A 22,683-nucleotide genomic window follows, 5' to 3' on the forward strand; every position below is an offset into this window, starting at 1 on the left:
TTAAAAGAAGGTAAGGCCAGGGAGCCATTGGATTGTGACACAACGTAACAACATTCTAAAGATCGCCCACAACTACTTCACCCATTAAAGTAATCAATCTCCTCTTCACTCCACAAACATTGTTAACACAGTGAAATATATATTTATGTACTTTACGCCTTTCCATTTTCATTATTTCTTCTTCCCCTCCCTCCCTCACAATTTTTTCTACTTAACCATTAATTAACACAATCTTAATTACCAAACTTGTAATTCATTAATGATCTCTCTAATGACCTGCCTCCGCCGGAAGACTGTGCAGCACCACCGTCTCCACCGTCAGGCCCGGCCCGAAACCAAAGAGCACTCCCCATTCCAGTCCTTCTCCGGTGGTGGATTTTCCTTCCCTCAACGACTTCTTCCTGGTCTCGTCCAATATGAACAACACGCAAGCGCTCGACATGTTGCCGTACTCGCTCAGAATGTGCCTCGTCGTCTGCAGCTTCTCTTCCTTGAGTCCCAGCTTGGCTTCCACCTGATCCAAAATCGCCGGTCCGCCCGGGTGGGCAATCCAGAAGATGGAGTTCCAGTCGTTGATTCCGATGGGTGTGAATGCTTCCGCCAAACTCTTCTCGATGTTCTTTGAGATGATTCCCGGCACGTCTTTCAACAAGTGGAACGTGAGACCCACCTCCCTAAGGTGTCCGTCGATGGCTCCGTCGGAATCCGGCAGGATGGTCTGTGCCGCCGAGACCATCTGGAAAATTGGTCGCTCCACGGCCGGGTCAGGGTCAGCACCGACGATCATTGCCGCAGCTCCGTCCCCGAACAGGGCCTGGCCCACCAGAGAGTCGAGGTGGGTGTCGCTGGGCCCACGGAAAGTGACGGCGGTGATCTCAGAACAAACAACGAGAACACGCGCGCCCTTGTTGTTCTCGGCCAAGTCCTTGGCAAGACGAAGGACAGTGCCGCCGGCGAAGCAACCCTGCTGGTACATCATGAGACGCTTAACAGAGGGTCGGAGACCAAGAAGCTTAGTGAGCTGGTAATCCGCGCCAGGCATATCAACACCGGAAGTGGTACAGAAGACGAGGTGGGTGATCTTGGACTTGGGCTGCCCCCATTCTTTGATGGCCTTAACGGCGGCTTCTTTTCCGAGCTTAGGCACCTCCACCACCACTATATCTTGACGCACATCAAGAGAAGGAGCCATGTAAGCACACATGTTGGGATTCTCCTTCAAGAATTCCTCCGTCAGATGCATGTAACGCTTCTTGATCATGGATTTTTCACCTGATTCACGCAATCAAACGTAAACTAACACTCAAACGTAAACTAACAGAATCATATACATGGATGAAGAGGAGATAGATGACATACACATGCGCTTGAATTTTTCTTTGAGATCAGTCATGTGCTCGCTGTTGGTGATGCGGAAGTAGTAATCGGGGTAATCGGCCTGGATGAGGCAGTTAGAAGGAGTGGCGGTGCCGATGGCCAGGATGGTGGCGGGTCCATGTGAACGCTGGGCGGAGCGTATTTCGTCGACGGTGACCATGGTGGATGATGGGAGGTAGCCGGAAAGGGTATATGTACAAGTGAAGGTAAGAGTGAGAGATGAGAAGTGGAAGATGAAGTGAGGTGTATATATGCGTGTCTAAGTCTACAGAGGGAGGGAGGGATCATAGGACTAGTGGGTAGGTCGAGAGACGGGCAGCTGAGTGGCCACGTTCATCTGGGTGGTAGGCCGCTTATTCCATGGTGCTGGTGGAGCTGCACATTTATATTATTGCTCCATACTTATTAAATTCACTTAGTTATTAACATGTTAAATTTAGTTACTTGCAACAAAATCACCTAATTTCATTGCATTTTTTTTACCAAAAGAATCGAGATTTGTTACATTAGCAGGAATAAACGGAAAGTAATACACCAACACTTGTATCTTTTTTTCCTTAATTTTATTACACATTACATTATCATCGCCGGAGTTCTTTTTTCCCCCCTTAGTGTGGGAGGGTTTCCATTTGGTACTCATCAGGTGATCAGCACTCATCACATGACGAGCAATCTAGACCGTTCAGATTTAATCTAGACGGTCTAGATTTAATATTATTAAATAATTATTTTTAAAATATAAAAATTATATTTTTAAAGAATGATAATTATAAGATTATCTTTATTTTTTATTTTATACCTATTAAAATAATTATTTTAAAAAAATAAAAATAAGAATAAATCTGAATCATCCATATTAGATCTGGACGGTCCAGATGAGTGATGAACATTGCGTGCTCATCACCTGATGAGCACCCAATACAAATCTTAATATGAGAGCGTTCCTCTCTTGCATGTCACATATATGTAATGCTAAAACCAAAATAACAAATAAAATATTATTTTTATTTCATGTTTCTTTGCATACAATTTAGAATTTAAATTGCAAGAATTTCAATATATTGGTGTGTAGCTAATTAATATCAATCAACTTTAAAAGATTTTAAAATTATAAAACTAATTTAATATTTAATTTGATTTTAAATATAAAATTTTGATTCATTTTGTTTTTCATATTTATTTTTTTAAAAAATAGTTCTTGTAATAGTTATACATATTAAAGTTCCATCAAATAAAAGTTCTAACTAATAAAAATAATTAGTAAAAATATTTAAAAAAATATTTATTTATTATAAATAACTAACTTAACTAATTTTATTAATCTATTAATGTTTAAATTAGCAAAGTAATTTTTATATTAAATATATTAATATTTCTTGCTCTGGATAAATCATCCGTTATGAAATAAATAAATATATTTAAAAAACAATTTTTTTAAATATTGGTTTTTGAATTTTGTAAATAGACAATTCAAATTTTCTAGTCTTATTTTCTGCGTTTTACGGTTTTTTGGTGTTGTGTATCACTTAGGAGATAAACTAAATGCCCAAAATTAAAGGTAAAATTCCATTAATTATATTGGAATTGGAATGAGTGGATTTTTGTGGAGTCTCCTTTGTAAGTTACGATCGCCTGTTTTCTGTCTTATTATTTCTGGATCTTTTAGTAATTTGGTTGTTATCTTTTCTCCTGTTTATTGTCAAATCTGGATATTTATTTTACCTACAAGTATATATATTATCCATCTTTTTTTGCCGAAACAGATATTGTCCATCTTTTCTCTAACTTTCAAGGTGGAAATTATTTCATTATGTATGTCGTATCCTGTTTCACGTCTTCATTAGTGCCATTTACTATAGATTTTTTATGATATACTAATACAATAATTAGGTGGCACTCAAAATATTGCATGACATCAGAGATTTATGACATCATTCTATAAACAACACAATTTAATACGAATATTTCATATGTATGGATTTAGATACATAGACTACGTAAGCTTTCAAGTACAACGCAAAACCTTCAGATTAAAATGAGGTGTACTGTTCATGAAGGTTGAAGAGTACGGCTTGCTAAATTAGTAGGAATTCGATACTTTGTACTCCTCCGGTCCTTAATATAGGACCAAATCCTTGAGTTAGTTTTGGTCCTAAATATAAGACCCATTCTTCATATTTATCAATTTTCTCTAAATTACCCCTATAGATACTCCTTCAACCATAATTAAGTATAAGAGAGAGATGAGGTATTAAGAAAGATGACTATGGTATTTTAGGAAAAATGTGTCACTTTTCTTATAATTAACTAACTTACCTAACTTCCTTAATTTAATCAAATTAGTTAAATGGGTCTTATATTAAGGACCGGAGGAGTATTAAATATTGATAGCATTAAAGAGATATGATGTTTTTTATTATATTGATCCGTATGTTGTTATACTATAGAGTTTTTTTTGTATACTCGTTATTATTAAAGTAGCGATAATACAAAAAGGATTTTGTTATAAAAGCAACCAAAGGTTGGTCCAGTTAGCACAAACCTGGCTCATAACTCACAAGGTGATTATTGCTTACATGAAAAGTTGAAAACATTATCCGTTAGCGATTTATAAGTATCTTTTTAAGCATATTTTGAGTCCACAAACATGTTTTGGTCCTAGTTATTTCACGTGACTCAATTCATCTAAATTTTTTGTTATGAAAAAGATTTGTGGTAGAAAACGATTTTGTTTATAAAATAAATAATATTTAAAATGCTTTTTTTTAACATATATTTGAGATAGTACAATGTGATGACTATTATTAAATCAATGCTTCGACAAGAACAGAAGCGACGTATATAAATGGTGAACGACAATTCAATTAGCATGATTAATTAGACGTATCATTCATGTTCTTATACCAAACTTGCGGCAAATTATATTGTTCATGACTTAACTAAAATTTCGAACCTTTTTAACCGAAAAGCACGAACTTGTCACACACACAAGCAGGCATTAAATGAAGTACTGATAATATTGTTTGGCATGCGAATTATCATTTGTAGACGTTAGGTGAGAATGGGAGAGCATTTATGGGAGGATACTAAAATGAATGGCACATAATTGAAGCACGTCACCCTCCAAGCATCTGTTCATGTTGTGTGTGATGTGTCTCAATATCCCCCTCTATTAATTTCCATATATTTATCGTTACCTCATTTTTCTTCAGAATGTCTGTAGTTTTATGACGTATCTGTTTGAATCAAAATTAATTGGAGAATTCAAATAATCAGAATTCCACTCCATATATGCAGTAGTAAATCAAAAACTAGTAAAAAAAGATCGAGGCTCATAGTCAAATTTGGCTATATATGTGTGTAGGTAGAATGAAACAAATATAAAATGTTACTCCCAATACTTAATATAAGACCTAGTTGACTAATTTAAATAAATTAAAAAAATAGTTATTTTTATAAATAGGTATTGTCTTTCTTAGAATACTCTTGCTAATCATGTATATTAGCTAGCTAGAATTACCATTTGACGAAACATTATGAGAACTATTTTAAATAAATAAATAAATACGAAAAACAAAATAGATTGAGATTTTATATTTAGGATCAAAATAAAAATCAAACAAATTGTTATATTAAGAATCAGATGTAAAATTAAACCTATTTTTTGTGCCAATGCGTGCATCACGAGCGCTCCGCATTATTGAAAAATGGGTGGAAAATCTTCCGAGAGTGTATCACATATATGATCATCATTATTATTTATTGTGCCAACGCGTGTATTACATATATACATACCGGTTATAATTGAATTGGAAAAAGCAGAATTAAGATAAGTTTGGTAACTTAAATTCATCAACGAGCTTGATATTCTAATACTGGGTCCTACAGTCGTAACCAACCCTGTTTAAGAAGAGCATGATGATAATCCCACTTTCTAACTTGTTAGGCCCGATACAAGCACACACAACAGCAACCAGCCTCTAGATATTTACGTCGAACTAATTGTCAGACGCAAGTTAATATCATAATAAGATCGTTAGTGTGTCGTCATATTGTTGATAATGAATCCAAAATACACATGTATTATAAAAATTAATTATGTTCGTGTTTTAAATCACATCCAAAACTAAAGTCAGGATCGTCAGATTCCGAGACAAGGGGAGCAAACATAATTACGCCAGTATTTTAGAGTTTGGGGAAATTAACTAGTATCAATGATGTCTCCTAGCCCTCCTTCAATGAATGATCTCTATAATTTTCGATTGGCTAAAGTATACATTTAGTCGTTTAGCTTTATGTAAGGTTTCAGTTTGATCCCTTAACTTTAAAAAATATACTTTTGGTCCTTTAACTCCAAAATTGTTTGTCTTAAATGATGATTTTTTATAACAATCGTGTTTATTTTGACTATTAAACTTAATATTCGTACTGTTTTATCCGGTATTCGAGAGCTCAGTATCATTATTTTTTGTTAACAATTTTTGAGTTAAAGGACTAAGAGTTTACTTTTTAAAGTTAATGGACCAAAATGATACCTTATGTAAAGTTAAAGGACTAAAAATATACTTTAACCTGTTTTATTTTGGATGAAAACGTTATCCTCCTGTACATTTTGGTTTTGAGTTTTTTTGGGAGAGGAGTCTCTCCAATCCCCTTTTCCTCTATTTCTCTCTATTTCCCCTCTCAATTATAGGATTACAATTCGAATGGTTCAGATTTCATATTTTATAAAATTAAAAATAATATTAATTTTATAAAAATAAATAAATAAAATTAAACTAGTAAATTGTAGCTATGATAATTCAAAACAATGTTTTTATAAAATTAAAAATAATATTAATTTTATAAAAATAAATAAATAAAATTAAACTAGTAAATTGTAGCTATGATAATTCAAAACAATGTTTTATTCATAATTTTATAAAATATAAACTCTGAGCTGTTCAGTTTGTAAAATCTCAATGGTTTGAGATGAGAAGTGGAGGGAAATGAAAAGGAAGGGAAGGAGGAAGGTCCTTTTCCCGGATTTTTTTTCCCCTTGACCAGCACAAGCTCTACTATTTTGTACCAGCATGCTCTCTCTTCTTTCATTCAAATACGGGTTTGTTGGTTTTAAACCTTTTTTGCGAAGGTATGGTGGGCTTTAAACTGTGGATGGCCAGATTGACAATTATACACCGGGCCCATGTACCACTGCCGCCCAGTAGGACTAGATCCAATCATGCGGCCCATTGTCATTGCAGACGGTTATTTCTTGTAAATTATTGGCGTCGAGCTCGAGCTAACCCCTTTGATATATCTTTGATTTGGCACATGAGCTAATATTAACAAACCCATATTTTAAAAAGAAAGTAACAAACCCATCAAAAGCTTTCCACCTTGTGCAGCATATGTGGAGTTGACTGTTATATGCAGCAGCAAAGTATCGAAATTAAGGGTCGGGTGCGAGTAAAACAGAGGAGAAAGGAGGAGAAATTTTAACCAACTCATTTAAAAAAATTAAAAAACCAGGCTTAAAAGTTTTAAATTAATTTTTATTACTCTTTTATTTAAAATTTTATTTGTATCCTCCCTCTCGCCTTTATTTTTCTTGTACCAAACACGGGATAATCAATTACCTGTCATCACTTTAAACGGGCGGTGAATAAGCAGCCACGTTGCTTTCTCTTCTGGGCGTGCTATATAGAGACGGGTTCCGTCTATCTAGCTATTGACGGATGTACTACTACTACGCATTATTGCTGAGAGTCTGATTCCCCCTCGGACGCACGCTTTTGAAGTTGTTTTTTTCACATTTATTTTTTTAGATATACGGTCCATTTTTCCTACCAGTACTTTTTCCTCTGCCGTACGCATTTAATTAGGCGCTTCTCTAGTCACCATTTTTATCTCACTTCGTATTTTCAATCTCTAATAACCTGCCGCCACCGCAACACTACGTAACACCACCGTCTCCACCGTCACACCCGGCCCAAATCCGAACAGCACTCCCCATTGCCGTCCTTCGCCGGTTGTGGGTTTTCCTTCCCTTAACGACTTGTTCTCATCTCTTCTAATATGAACAAAACGCGCGCAATAGTCATGTTCCCGTACTCGCTAAGAATGTGCCTCGTAGCTTGCAGCTTCTCCTTCTCGAGCCCTAACTTGGCCTCCACCTCATCTAGGATGGCCCGTCCACCAGGGTGGACGATCCAGAAAATGGAGTTCCAGTCATTGATGCCGACAGGCGAGAATGCTTCCATCAAACAATCCTCAATGTTATCGGCAATGATCTCCGGCACGCATTTTTGCAAGTGGAAAGTGAGACCCGCCTCTCGCAGGTGTAGTTCGATGGCTCCGTCTGAGTCCGGCAAGATGGTTTGCGCCGCAGAAACCAGCTGGAATATTGGGCGCTCCGCAGAAGGGTCAGGGTCAGCACCGACGATGATAGCAGCTGCACCGTCACCGAACAAGGCCTGGCCCACGAGGGAGTCGAGGTGGGTTTCGGAGGGCCCGCGAAAAATTACAGCGGCCATCTCGGAGCAAACAACAAGAACACGTGCACCCCCGTTGTTCTCAGCCAAATCCTTGGCGAGACGGAGGACGGTGCCGCCAGCAGCGCAGCCCTGTTGGTACATCATGAGACGCTTGACGGAAGGTTGAAGGCCGAGGAGCCTGGTGAGGCGGTAATCGGCGCTAGGCATGTCGACACCGGAGGTAGTACAGAAGACGAGGTGGGTGATCCTGGACTTAGGTTGTCCCCATTCTTGGATAGCCTTAACGGCGGCTTCTTTTCCGAGCTTAGGAACCTCCACCGTAAGCATGTCTTGGCGGACATCAAGCGAAGGAGCCATGTAAGCACCCACGTTAGGATTCTGTTTCAGAAACTCCTCAGTCAGGTGCATGTAGCGCCTCTTGATGGCAGATCTTTCACCTGAGAGAACAAATAACTGCATGAATCAAACCAAATGAAAAACACGTAAGTAAAATAAAATGTAAGAAATGAGAAGATGGACGACGTACAGAGGCGGTTGAATTTTTGTTTGAGGTGGGTCATGTGCTCACTGTTGGTGACGCGGAAGTAGTAGTCGGGGTAATGGGCTTGGATGAAGCAGTTTGGAGGGGTGGCGGTGCCAATGGCCAAGATGGTGGCGGGGCCATGTGAACGCTGGGCGTTGCGGATGTCTTGGGCGGAGGCCATGTTTAATTTGAAGGTTGCGATGATAAGGATATATGGGAGAGGAGAGTTCGAGCGATATGAAAAATGATAGACGAAGGGTGGGATGTGTGTATATACACGCACGTATATTGAGCGAACGGCGCTCATCAAAGTGACCACATGACATCTCGAACTAGTTTTGGTACTTATTACTCTGATAAGTATCTTAAACTTATTAAAATTAGACTATTTATATATGATTTTAACCGTCTAGATTTGAAATTTTTAATTAATTATTTTAAATAAAAATAACTATTTTTTTAAAAATATAGTTAAGAGATTATCTTTATTTTAAATTTCATCCATGTTAAAATAATTATTTTAAACAAATAAAAATAAAAAAAGAAATCAAATCCTGACCATTCAAATGAGATATGAATAATCTAGATCTGATGAGTTTAAAGTACTCATCAAAGTGATGAGCACCAAAACTGGTTCCTATAATATTTAGACTATTCAAATCTTTATTTGGAAGGTGTAAATTTTTTTAATAAAAATATTTTTTTAAAATAATGATAGTCAAATGATTATTTTTATCTTAAATTATATACTCATTAAAATGATTATATTAAAAAAATGGATATGAACGATTCAAATCAGATATGAATATTTTAGATATGAATGATGAGCTTAAGGTGCTCATCATTGGATAGTTCCTTGTATTGAGAGGGTACGAGGAGCAGAATCAGTTTCAATGTTCATCACCTTGACGAGCATTTTAAACTCATCAGATATGGACTGTTTATATTTGATTTGAACAATTTAGATTTATAATCTTTAATTAATTATTTTTAAATAGAAAAAACTATTTTTTGAAATAATGATAATTAAGAGATTATCTCTATTTTAGATTATATACGTATTAAGATAATTATTTTAAATAAATAAAAATAAAAAAGAAATAAAATTTGAATCATTCAAATGAGATATGAATGATCAAAATCTGATAAGTTTAGGGTGTTCATCAAAATGATGAGTACCAAAACTAGTTCTGTTGGGGCAATGGTGCATGAGGAAATCTGTGATTTTAGATTGTGTGCACTGTTTAAATATGATAAACAGTTTAGAATTAGATTAATTATACCAGAAGGATGCGATATTATTTGATATATTAAATTAGTCTTATTTAATGAGAAGAAAATAATTAATGTCTCTGGCATATATCGTTCGACTGAAGGGCAAGTTTGTACAAAAATAATTACTATTCACTGAAATTCTAGAGTGACATTTATTTTTGAAAAAGGAAAACACCGAGTTGATACTTGACAGGCTTGTCAAAAGACAAGATTTTATGATCGGACAAGGTATTCAACCTGCTCGATTGATTTATATCCTTTTAATGCAAAAATCCAAACGCCCGGCCCCATTCCGTCAATCGCGAGTCTTTACTCTTTATAAACACAACACGCACGCATCACACGAGTGAATCTGATTGGACTCTTAAGTCACACCATCTTGTACGTCTTCGTCGTCAGACTCTGCCCAATTAAGTCCAAATAGCGACCCTCCTCATTCCATTGGCTTTGCCCTACTCATGTCCTCCCTCCCTTCAAAATATAATTAAGCATCAAACAATTAAATTATACAACAAATTGATTAAAATTAGTTAAAGATAATAAATATATAAAAAATGTAACTTATTTTTTTTTAAACACCATTGTTTATTGAGAGGGTAAGTGGGAGAGAAAATGAGTAGGATAAAAATGAAAAAAATGTATTAAACAATCAAACAAGCTAATCTAAATTGATGCTTATTTAAAAGTTAAGTCTCTTCAAAATTCTGATACTTATATTTTAAACCGGAAAGAGTAAAACTTATGTATCTTAAAGTGGGACTGTCTAGTTTTTTTGGGTAAGATATCATGCATCAGGGTCTTTAAGATTTATAGATGATCACGCTTTTGTCAAAGGAAAATCAAATCAATCAATAATGAACTTTGATTACTTTAGCCTCACAATTAGTGATGCGTGAATATTGAATTTTTTTCCCGATCAAGAATTGTACTGGTATGATTTTTCTTTCTGATAATAAGTAGTGTGATTTTCCTATCCTTACATATCTTAGCCGTTTTATCTGCGTTGCAACTATCTACACTAACTCTGTTTAATATAAAAACTATTTTGACATTCAATTTGATCCTAAATATAATATTCTAATTCACTTTATTTATCATATTTATTTATTTTTCTCAAAACAATCATTGTAGTAGTTGCACGTATTAAAATTTATTAAATGGTAGTTATAGCTAATCCAAATGATTAATAAGAAGATTTTATGAAAGATAATACCTATTATTGCAAATAACTAACTTATAAATTTTCTTAATTTACTCGGATTAATCAAATAGCTATTATATTAGTTAAGTATAAGATGTAGTAATTCAACCACCTGATCTTTCATGTGCTTGAAATTACGTAAAATTAATTATTAGAGCCTATAATATCACATGATCGTCAGTTAGTTCATCATCGGAATAATTATTGTAAAATTAATCATGCTGAGTTTTTCAAGTAATTGAGTCCTCGAAATCTTATGAAAAAAAAATAATTGTCTCAGTTTTGACATGCACACAAAATATCAATAACAAACAATATGCTGGAATTTCAATTTCTTTAAAAAAAATAAAAGAATGCTGAAACATTTATCGTTTATGAACTTGAACGTAAAAACTGTCAGCATACACAGTGCAAGTTTTTGAGTCACGAAAAAAACAGTTATATTTTATGAAAGAATTCTTCTTACAAATTTATCTTATGCAATACATTCATTTAAAACATGCTCATCCGAACAGACACATAATTATATATATATATATATATATATATATAGTTTCCAGAAGGCACATAATTACAGTTAACAAATTATTATAGAAGCAAACAAAATTAGTAGTATATTCTTACTACAAAAAAAAAAAAAAAACAGGGAGACGAACATGTAATAACCTCTAGATGTATAACCCACGATGAAGATAAATCATATGCTACCTTTCCTGTCTTTAATGTAAGACTAAATTAATTAATTTGAATATATTAAGGATGTCAGTTAAATTAGTTACTATAATATATCTTGTCTAAAATACTGTAATCATCTTTCTTAATTCTCTCCCTCCCTCTCTTACTTAACTATTGTTGAAGGAATATTAATAAGGTTAATTTTAAAAAAATTAATAGACATATAAAATAGATATTATAAATAAAAGTAACATCAATTCTCAAATTAAGTTGTGAGAGACAAATGCATAAATAAGTATATTAGTCGATCCATCTTCCTCATTTTTTCCACCGCGCCCACTTAATTTGGCGCCCTAATCACTACCATTTCCGTACTTTACGCCGTTTCCTTATTTAACCAATCTCAACCACCACACTTAGCTTTTAACCATCTCTAATGATCTGCCTCCACCGGAACACTGCAGCCCCACCGTCTCCACCGTTATACCTGGCCCGAGTCCGAACAACACTCCCCATTCAAGACCTTCTCCGGTGGTCGCTATTCCTTCCCTTAACGACTTCTTCCTCATCTCGCCCAATATGAACAAAACGCATGCACTTGTTAGGTTCCCGTACTCGCTAAGAATGTGCCTTGTCGCCTCCAGCTTCTCCTTGTCGAGCCCTAACTTCGCCGCCACCTGATCCACAATATAATGGCCCTTCCACCTGGGTGGGCGATCAAGAAAATGGAGCTCCAGTCGTCCATGCCGATAGGTGTGAACATTCCACCAGTCGTCCTGCACGTCTTTTTGCAAGTGGAAAGTGAGACCCGCCTTTCGTAAGTGTAGTTTCATGGATTTCTCGGAATCTGGCAAGACGGTTTGCGCTGCAGATACCAATTGGAAAATTGGACGCTCTGCAGCTGAGGCGTCAGGATCAGCTCCGACGATGATAGCGGCTGCACGGTCACCGAACAAGGCTTGACCCGCGAGGGAGTCGAGGTGGGTTTCATAGGGTCCGCCGAAAATGACGTGGTGATCTCAGAGCAAACAACAAGAACACGTGCACCTTTATTGTTCTCAACCAAGTCCTTGGCGAGACGGAGGGCGGTTCCGCCAGCAGCGCGGCCCTGTTGGTACATCATGAGCAGCTTGACCGAGGGTTGAAGCTCGAGATGAGAAATAGTGGACGAGGAGTTGGATAAACACACATAAAGTGAGGGGTATATGGAGAATTGGGATGTTCGAGGAGGAGACGGCCTCTCCACTTATTTTTCCCTCCATTTTCCTTCCCCCGTCATTTTAACTACTAGGATTGCAATTTCAGCGATATAAATTTCATTTTATTTATGATTTTATAAAAACATGAGATCTGCACGGTTCAAGTTGAAATGAAAAGTGAAGAAAATAGGGAGAAAGGAAAGTGGGGAGATCCCCTCCAAAAGATCGGGGCACGTTGATTACTTGGTTTAGAAAGATTTTTATTAGAGGAGTATTTGAATTACTTTTATTAGAATGAATGCATGGGCAAGATAACGAATATACTACCTCCTATCTTTAATATTCATTATCTTAAATAGATTAAGAAAATTAGTTAAAATAATTATTTATAATAAATACGTGTTATTTTTTTTAAAATATCCTTACTAATGATATATATTGCAGTATTAGTTAGAACTAGATGAAACTTTTAATATGTGTAACTATTAAAATGATTATTTTGAGGGGAAAAAAAGATAAATGTTAAAGATAAAGTGAATTAAAATTTTATATTTAGAACTAAATTGAATGTTAAACTAATTCTTATATTAAGGAGATAGTATTAAAACAAACAAAAAACTTAATTAGCTGTATTTTTACCAAATAAATTAATTAGATTAAAAAAATTAGTTAAATTAGTTATTTATTATAAATAGATATTATCTTTCTTAGCATACTCTTGCTAATCATGTATATTAGTTGGCTACAATTACCATTTGATGAAACATTACAAAAATTATTTAAAATAAATAAGTAAATACGAAAAACAAAATAAATTAAGATATTATATTTAAAATCAAAATAAAAGTCAAACAAACTCTCATATTAAACGTATTTTTTGTGCCAATGCGTGTATCACATACACGCCGCATTATTGAAAAATGGGTGGAAAGTCTTCCGAGCGTGTATCACATATATTATCATTATTACTACGTCTGGTTCTATTTATAAGACCTTGTTTATAAATTACAAACAAGATTTTATAATTAGGACCGAATATAGTATTATTTTTTGTGCCAACGGGTGTATCACGTTATAATTGAATTGGAAAAAGTAGAATTAAGATAAGTTTGGTAACTTAATTAAATTCATCAACGAGCTTAGTATTGTATTATTGGGTCCCACAGTCGTAACTAACTCTATTTAAAAAGAGCATGATGGTAAGCCCACTTTCTAACTCGCTAGGCCAGATCAAGCATACACAACATCAACCAGCCGCTGGATACTTACGTCAAACTAATTGACGGGCCCAATTTAATATTACCTCCGGTTCTAACTATAAGAACTACTCCTCCGGTCCTTAATATATGACCCAATTGGTGAGTTGGTTTTGGTCCTAAATATAAGACTCATTTCTCATATTTATCAATTATCTCTAAATTACCCCCATGGATACCCTTTCAACCATAATCAAGTGGAAGAGAAAGATGAGGTATTAAGAAATATGATTATGGTATTTTAGGAAAAACGTGTCATATTTCTTATAATTAACTAACTTACCTAACTTCCTTAATCTAATCAAATTAGTTAAATGGGTCTTATATTAAGGACCGGAGGAGTAGTTGATTAATTTGAAGAGATTAAGAAAAGAAGTTGATTATTTGTAACAAATAGGTATTATTTTTTCTAAAATATTTTTACTAATTAAATATATTGATTAGAACTACCATTGTTAGAAAAATTATTTTGAGAAAAAATACATAAATATGAGAGACAAAGTGGATCGGGAGTCTTATATTTATGACCAAAATAAAAGTCAAACAATGTCTTATATTAGGACCTGAGGTAGTATCATAATAAGATCATTAGTGTGTCATCATATTGTTGATAATGAATACAAAATATATATATGTATTATACTCCTCCTGTCCTTAATATAAAACCTAATTGTTATATTGAATTTAGTCCTAAATATAAGACATATTTATTATATTTATCAATATTAAATTACTCATATGGATACTCCCTCAACCATAATCAAGTAGAAGAGAAAGAGAGGATATTAAGAAATATGATTATGGTGTTTAAAAAAAAAGTCATATTTTTTATAATTAACCAACTTATCTAACTTTCTTAATCTAATTAAATTAGTTAAATAAGTCTTATATTAAGGATTGGAGGAGTAAAAATTAATTATGTTCGTGTTTTAAATCCCATCTAAAACTAAAGTCAGGATCGTCAGATTCCGAGACAAGGGGAGCAAACATAATTACGCCGGTATTTTAGAGTTTGGGGAAATTAACTAATATCAATGATGTCTCCTATTTAAATGAATGATCTGTATAATTTTGTATTTTGCATGAAAACGTGATCCTCGTGTACGTTTTGCTTTTGAGTCTTTTGGGAGAGTGGTCTCTTCACTTCCCCTTCCCTTCATTTCCTTTCACTTCCTGTCTCAATTATAGGATTATAATTTGAATGGTTCAGATTTCATATTTTGTGAAATTAAAAAAATGTAAATTTTTTAAAAAAATAAAATTAAAATAGTAAATTTTAGCTATGGTAACTTAAAACAATAATAATTTTTTTATTATTATAATCTTGTCAAATGTGAAATCTGACTGTTCAGTTTATAAAATCTCAATGGCTGAGATAAGAAGCGGAGGGAAACGAAAGGAAAGAGAAGTAGGAAGGTCCTTTTCCAGAGTTTTTTCTCTTGACCAGCACAAGCTCTACTAATTTGTACCAGCATGCATTCTCTTTTTTAATTCAAATGCGGGTTTGGTGGTTTTCAACGTTTTTTTTTTTAAAGGTTTGGTGGCTTTGAAGTCTGGATGGCTAAATTAACAATCATTACCGCCCCAGCCCCAGCCCCAGCCCAGTACTTTGTACCATTACCACCGTGGCCCAGTACTGGGGACTAGATCCAATCATGCGGCCCGTTTTAATTGGACACAGTTGTTTCTTGTAAATTATTGTCGTCGAGCTCAACCCAGCCCCTTTTATATATTTTTGATTGGACGCATAACCACGACCAGTCGACATGATGGTTTGGCATCTTGTCCCTTAAACAAGTTGTTGAGAGTTCGATCCTCAACTCTTATAAATAGAGAACACCCGTGACCAATCTCCTACCGCTTTGTGTGCCGATAATAGGGACGAGAGATTAGTCCCATGGTTACCGGCTTCGGGATACCTTGGGGAAACCTAAAAAAAGATTTGGCACGTGAGCTAATAAACCCATATTTTAAAAAGAAAGTAACAAACCCATCAAAAGCTTTCCAACTTGGGCAACGTATGTGGAGTTAACTGACATATGCAGTAGCAAAGTATTGAAATTAAAGGCCCGGTAAAAATTTCAATGAGCTTGTTTTAAAAAATTAGAAAATTGAGTTTAAACGCTTTATTTAATTTTTATTTTATTTTATTAAAATTTTAAAAATCTCAATTGTTTTATTTTTTAGATCAAATTCATTAAAAAAATCGGGAAAAATCCCAAAAAAGTGATGGTTGAATTTCAAAATTCTAAATTAGTATTGTTTACTACACTCATAAAGAAAATAACTACATTTGAAAAGTAAATGACAATATATTTTTGTAGTAATTCCTGATTTAGAATTTTAAAACCCAACAATCATTTTTTTGGGATTTTTTCAAAAAATTTCCTCCCATTCTTCTTGTCCAATTTTTTTGGTACAAACAGGGAATAATCAACTACCTGTCATCACTTTAAAGGCCGGTGAATGGGCAGCCCCGTTGCTTTCTCTTTGGGCGGGCATGGACCTAATGTGTTCTATCTATCTAGCTATTCGTGGATGTACTGCGCATTACGGTTGATAGAGTCTGATTCCGCCTCGTACGTACGCTTTTCAAGTGGTTTTTTCTGTTTTAAACTAATAGTCACTTTGGCATTTTCGGTCTTATATAAACAATTCCTCACCTTAAAAACTTCAACAAAGTCTTCAATATTCTGCTAAACGCACAATCCTTCTATAATTAAAAATAACAATTAATAAGCATTTATTATTTTAGCTGTACGATCCATTTTTCTCACTAGTATTTTTTTCTTCAGCCGTACGCGCTTAATCAGGCGCTAGCTCCTCTAGTCGCCATTTTTATTTCACTTCATATTTTCAACCTCTAATAACCTGCCTCCACCGGAAGACCACGCAACACCACCGTCTCCACCGTCACACCCGGCCCAAATCCGAACAGCACTCCCCATTGCCGTCCTTCGCCGGTGGTGGGTTTTCCTTCGCTTAACGACTTGTTCCTCATCTCTTCTAATATGAACAAAACGCACGCACTTGTCATGTTCCCGTACTCGCTAAGAATATGCCTTGTAGCTTGCAGCTTCTCCTTCTCGAGCCCTAACTTGGCCTCCACCTCATCTAGGATGGCCCGTCCACCAGGGTGGACGATCCAGAAAATGGAATTCCAGTCACTGATGCCGAAAGGCGAGAATGCTTCCATCAAACAATCCTCAATGTTATGGGCAATAATCTTTGGCACGTTTTTCTGCAAGTGGAAAGTGAGACCCGCCTCTCGCAGGTGTAGTTCGATGGCTCCGTCTGAGTCCGGCAAGATGGTTTGCGCCGCAGAAACCAGCTGGAATATTGGTCGCTCCACAGAAGGGTCAGAGTCAGCACCGACGATGATGGCAGCTGCACCGTCACCGAACAAGGCCTGGCCCACGAGGGAGTCGAGGTGGGTTTCGGAGGGCCCGCGAAAAATTACAGCGGCCATCTCGGAGCAAACAACAAGAACACGTGCACCCCTGTTGTTCGGCCAAATCCTTGGCGAGACGGAGGACGGTGCCGCCAGCAGCGCAGCCCTGTTGGTACATCATGAGACGCTTGACGGAAGGTTGAAGGCCGAGGAGCCTGGTGAGGCGGTAATCGGCGCCAGGCATGTCGACACCGGAGGTAGTACAGAAGACGAGGTGGGTGATCCTGGACTTAGGTTGTCCCCATTCTTGGATAGCCTTAAAGGCGGCTTCTTTCCGAGCTTAGGAACCTCCAGCACAAGCATGTCTTGGCGGACATCAAGCGAAGGAGCCATGTAAGCACCCACGTTAGGATTCTGTTTGAGAAACTCCTCAGTCAGGTGCATGTGGCGCTTCTTGATGGCAGATCTTTCACCTGAGAGAAAAAAATAACTACATGAATGAAACCAAATGAAAAAAACGCGTAGGAAATGAGAAGATGGACGACGTACAGAGGCGGTTGAATTTTTGTTTGAGGTGGGTCATGTGCTCACAGTTGGTGACGCGGAAGTAGTAGTCGGGGTAATGGGCTTGGATGAAGCAGTTTGGAGGAGTGGCAGTGCCGATGGCCAAGATGGTGGCGAGGCCATGGGAACGCTGGGCGTTGCGGATTTCATGGACGGAGGCCATGTTTGATTTGAAGGTTGCGACGACGAGGATACATGGTGGAGGGTATATATGAGGAGTCGGTAGGTTTGAGTGACGTCCAGCAGCCGCGTGTACCCATATATATTTAATATAAAAACTAATTGACTAATTTGAATAGATTAAGAAAATTAGTTAAGTTAGTTATTTGTAATACATAGATATTGTCTTTCCTATAGTATTTTTATTGATCAAGTGTATTGGTTATAACTACTATTATTACAAGGACTATCTTAGAAGAAAATAGATAAATATGAGAGACAAAATGAATCAGAATATTATATTTAGGATCAAAATAAAAATTAAATAAGCTCTGATATTAAATACCAGATGTACTATTTGGCAGCAACCGTGAGGGTGTATTTACGAAGATGACGAAATCTACGATTAAACAGTTTAGAATGAGATTAATTATGCTAGAAGGATACGATATTATTTTATTAAATTAGCCTTGTTTAATGAAAAGAAAATAACGTCTCTAACATAGTTCGCTTCAAGGGCAAACTTGTACAAAAATAATTATTGTTCACTGAAATTCTAAAGTGACATTCATTTTTTTAAAAAAAAACACCAGGTTGATGGGTTTTCTAAAGCATTAGATTTTATGATCTGTAAAGATACTTTTATGCATTTAAGTATTCAACCTGCTCGATTAATTTATATGCTTTGAATGCAAAGTTCCAAATGCCCCCGTTCCATCCATCTCGAGTCTTCATAAACACTGAAACACAACATGCATGCATAGGGTAAGCATGTACTTCTCTAGTTTTTAATATAATACCCATTTAATTAATTTGATTAAATTAAGAAAGTAAGATAAGTTAGTTAATTATAAGAAATGTGACATGTTTTTCCTAAAATACCATAATCATCTTTCTTAATACCCCATCTTCCTCTTTTGCTTGATTATGGTTGAGGGAGTATCCATAAGGGTAATTTAGAGAAAACTAATAAATATGATAAATGGGTCATATTTAGGACCAAAACTAACTCAATAACTGGATCTTATATTAATGATCGGAGGAGTAATTTAATCTAATTTGGCTCTAACCCTGTGTGTGTTTGGTATGAGAAAAATAGAGGAAAAGAAATGAGAAGAAAAATAAGGATTTTAAAATTTTAACAAAAATAAAATAGAAAATAAAATATTTATAAAAATTAATTAGAAACTTTTAACTCTACTTCATCAATCTTTTAAATCAAGGTCATTAAAATGCTTTCTTCTCTCCATTTTTCGCAGACCCCACATCTCTGTCATTGTCATTATAGGGGGGGTGTTTGGGTAGCACTATAAGTGCTTCTGAAAAGAACTTTTCGTAAATCGAGATAAACTCTTCTACATATTACTTCGTATACCGAAAAAACACTTTTAAAACCATAGTTGTGATTCCATCCAAACACCCCTATAGTTAGCCTAAAATGACCCTCCTCATTCCACTGACTTTGTCATACTCATATACTCCTTTTTGTTCAAAATATAATTAAACATCAAATAGCTAAATTACACAACTCAATAACTTAATTAAAATTACTTAAGAACAATAAATATGTAAAAAACCTATAATTTATTTTCTTAAAATATCATGATTGATAAAGAGGATAAGTAGTAGAGAGAATGGGTAGAATTTAAAAACAAAAAGTACATTAAATAATCAAACAAGTCCAAATTGATGCTTAAAAAAATCGACTCCTTTCAGAGTTCTGATACTTGCATTCTAAACCGGAGGTAGTGTAACTGATCTATTTAAAAGAGCGGGACTATTTAGTTTTTTTAGGTAAGATATCATGCATCAGCATGTTTCGAGATCTAGGTGATCACGCTTTGTCCTGCCTGGCTACAATGCGAGGCCACTGTTTTGATGGTGATTTTAAATATGAATTATGATCACATGCTCATTAAGTCAAAGGAAAATCACATCAATAATGAAATTTGATTATTAGCCTCACAAATAGTGATGCTTGCGTGTTGAATTTTTTTTCCCTCAAAAGTAAGGAGGCTGAATCAAGAATTCTCTGATTTTTTCTATCCTTACGTATTTTATCCGTTTGATCTGCACTGTTTATATAATTTAGCCATCAGTTTTACTGTTTATCGTCTTAATAAGCACTTTAAACTCATCAGATCTAGATTATTTATATATAATTTGAACCGTCTATATTTAAAATTAACAACTTATTTTTAAATAGAAAAATTTATTTTTTGAAAAAATGATAGTTAAAATATTATCTCTATTTTACATTATATATATTAAATAATTATTTTAAATAAATAAAAATAAAAAAGAAATCAAATCTAAACCACTCAGATGAGATATGAATGTTTTGGATTTAATAAGCTTAGAGTGCTTATCAAAACGATGAGCATCAAAACTATTCCTCTTTCATGCTTGAAATTAGGCACAACTAACTATTAGAGCCAATAATATCACGTGAGCATTAATTGGTTTGTCATCAGTTGATAATGGGCAGAATATATAGTTCAGGTAAAATTAATCATGCCGAGTTTTTCAAGTAACTGAATCATCTAAATCTTATATATATATATATATATATATATATATAAACTGATTGACTCAGAGATTTGGCGCGCACACAAAAAAAAAAACGCCGGAATTTCAATTTAAAAAGAAAATTGCTGAAACATATATCGTTTGTGAACTTGAACGTAAAAACCGTCTGCAAGCATAATGCAAGTTAGTGAATGACGGGAAAAAAAAAACACCTATATATATATTTTTTTGAAAGAATTCTTCTCACAGATGTATCTTATACAATAAAAATCATTTGAAATGAGCTCATCCGAACAGGCGCGTAATTACATCTAACAAATTATGATAGAAGTTAAAAAAAAAGAAAGTAATATATTCTAACCACAAAGAAATGAAAAGGTAATCATCTCTAGATGTATATTACACGTCAAAGATAAATTTCGTATATAGACAAATGCATACATAAATGCTTTTTCTCATTTTTAATATAAGAGTTAATTAACTAATTTGAATAGATTAAAAAATTAGTTAAGTTAGTTATTTATAATAAATAGGTATTTTTTTTAAAATACCTTTACTAATCAAGTGTATTAACTAAAATTACTATTATTATAATAACTGCCTTGAAAAAAATATGAGAAACAAAATAAATTGAGATATTATACTTAAAACCAAATTAAAAGTGAAATATAATTCTTATATTAATATTACACCGCCGATCCATCTTTATTTTTTCCACCGCGCTCGCGGTCGCGCACTTAATTTGGTGCCCTAATCACCACCATTTCCGTACTTGACTCCATAATTTACCCGCAACAACCCAGCTTCGTTGCTTATTGCAGTAACAAGGAGCTCCATGGTACTTATCGTTGCCGTGAAATCGACCAAGCACTTCTCGATGTTCTTGGCGATGATATCCGGCACGTCTTTTTGCAAGTGGAAAGTGAGACCCGCCTCTCGTAAGTGTAGTTTCATGGATTTCTCGGAATCTGGCAAGACGGTTTATGCGCTGCGGATACCAATTGGAAAATTGGACGCTCTGCAGCAGAGGCGTCAGGATCAGCTCCGACGATGATATACCGTCACCGAACAAGGCTTGTCGACCCGCGCGGGAGTCGAGGTGGGTTTCAGAGGGTCCGCGGAAAATGATGGCGGTGATCTCAGAGCAAACAACAAGAACACGTGCACCTTTATTGTTCTCAGCCAAGTCCTTGGCGAGACGAAGGACGGTGCCGCCAGCAGTGCAGCCCGGTTCGTATATCACGAGACGCTTGACGGAAGGTTGAAGCCCGAGAAGGTTGGTGAGTTGGTAATCGGCGCCGGGCATATCAACGCCGAACGTAGTATAGAAAACGAGATGGGTGATCCTGGACTTAGGCTGTCTCCATTCTTAGATAGCCTTAACGGCGGCTTCTTTTCCGAGCTTGGGAACCTCCGCCACAAGTGTATCTTGACGGGCATCAAGTGAAGGAGCCATGTAGGCGCACGTGTTAGGATTCTGTTTCAGAGACTCCTCAGTCAGGTGCATGTAACGGTTCTGGGTCGCAGATCTTTCACCTGAGATAACAAAATAACTACATGAATGAAACCAACCGATGAAGAAAGTAAAATTAAATGTAAGAAATGATAAGAGAGACGACGTACAGAGGCGGTTGAATTTTTGTTTGAGGTGGGTCATGTGCTCACAGTTGGTGACGCGGAAGTAGTAGTCGGGATAATGGGCTTGGATGAAGCAGTTTGGAGGAGTGGCGGTGCCGATGGCCAAGATGGTGGCGGAACCATGTAAGCGCGGGGCGTTGCCGATATTGTCGACGGTGGCCATGTTTGATTTAATGACTGTTGCTGCGACGATGATATATGTAGGAGGAGAGGCCAGCGTATACATGTGTTGATATAAGTATATGTGCAATTTTGAGGCAAGACTTGGCTTGAAAGAGCTCGAGATGAGAAATAGTGTAAGAAGGGTCGGATAAACAAACATACATGAAGTGAGGGAGTATATGGAGAATTGGGTTGTTCGAGGAGGAGACGGCCCCTCCACTTGCCTCTCCCTCCATTTTCCTTCCCCTCATTTTAACT

General features: G+C 35.7%; 1 protein-coding gene and 4 pseudogenes across 1 annotated transcript; all 5 read right to left on the reverse strand.

Moving 5' to 3' along the window:
- LOC114745795 (chalcone synthase-like) lies at window positions 1-1,642 on the reverse strand. Its single transcript, XM_028933959.1, has 2 exons — window positions 1,360-1,642; window positions 1-1,272 (listed from the first exon to the last, which is right to left on the reverse strand). The coding sequence occupies exons 1-2, from the start codon at window positions 1,535-1,537 to the stop codon at window positions 269-271; spliced, it is 1,182 nt and encodes a 393-aa protein (XP_028789792.1). The 5' UTR covers window positions 1,538-1,642; the 3' UTR covers window positions 1-268.
- Window positions 1,643-7,287: 5,645 nt separating this feature from the next.
- Window positions 7,288-8,566, reverse strand: LOC114745796 (chalcone synthase-like; annotated as a pseudogene).
- A 3,394-nt stretch (window positions 8,567-11,960) lies between these two features.
- On the reverse strand, window positions 11,961-14,155 carry LOC114745792 (chalcone synthase-like; annotated as a pseudogene).
- Window positions 14,156-16,739: 2,584 nt separating this feature from the next.
- Window positions 16,740-18,121, reverse strand: LOC114745793 (chalcone synthase-like; annotated as a pseudogene).
- Window positions 18,122-21,375: 3,254 nt separating this feature from the next.
- LOC114745794 (chalcone synthase-like) lies at window positions 21,376-22,435 on the reverse strand (annotated as a pseudogene).
- Between the last annotated feature and the right edge of the window lie 248 nt (window positions 22,436-22,683).

This window comes from Neltuma alba, unplaced genomic scaffold (genome assembly GCF_004799145.2).
Source record: "Neltuma alba isolate B1F8T4 unplaced genomic scaffold, ASM479914v2 tig00004807_pilon, whole genome shotgun sequence".
Classification (NCBI taxonomy): Eukaryota; Viridiplantae; Streptophyta; class Magnoliopsida; order Fabales; family Fabaceae; genus Neltuma; species Neltuma alba.

What these genes read in the sequence shown, in the direction of transcription:
- LOC114745795 (XM_028933959.1), bottom strand. Translation starts at nt 1,537, where the DNA reads ATGGTCACCGTCGACGAAATACGCTCCGCCCAGCGTTCACATGGACCC. An exon ending in AGAAAAATTCAAGCGCATGT is followed by an intron (nt 1,273 to 1,359) that starts GTATGTCATCTA and finishes TGCGTGAATCAG; the next exon opens with GTGAAAAATCCATGATCAAG.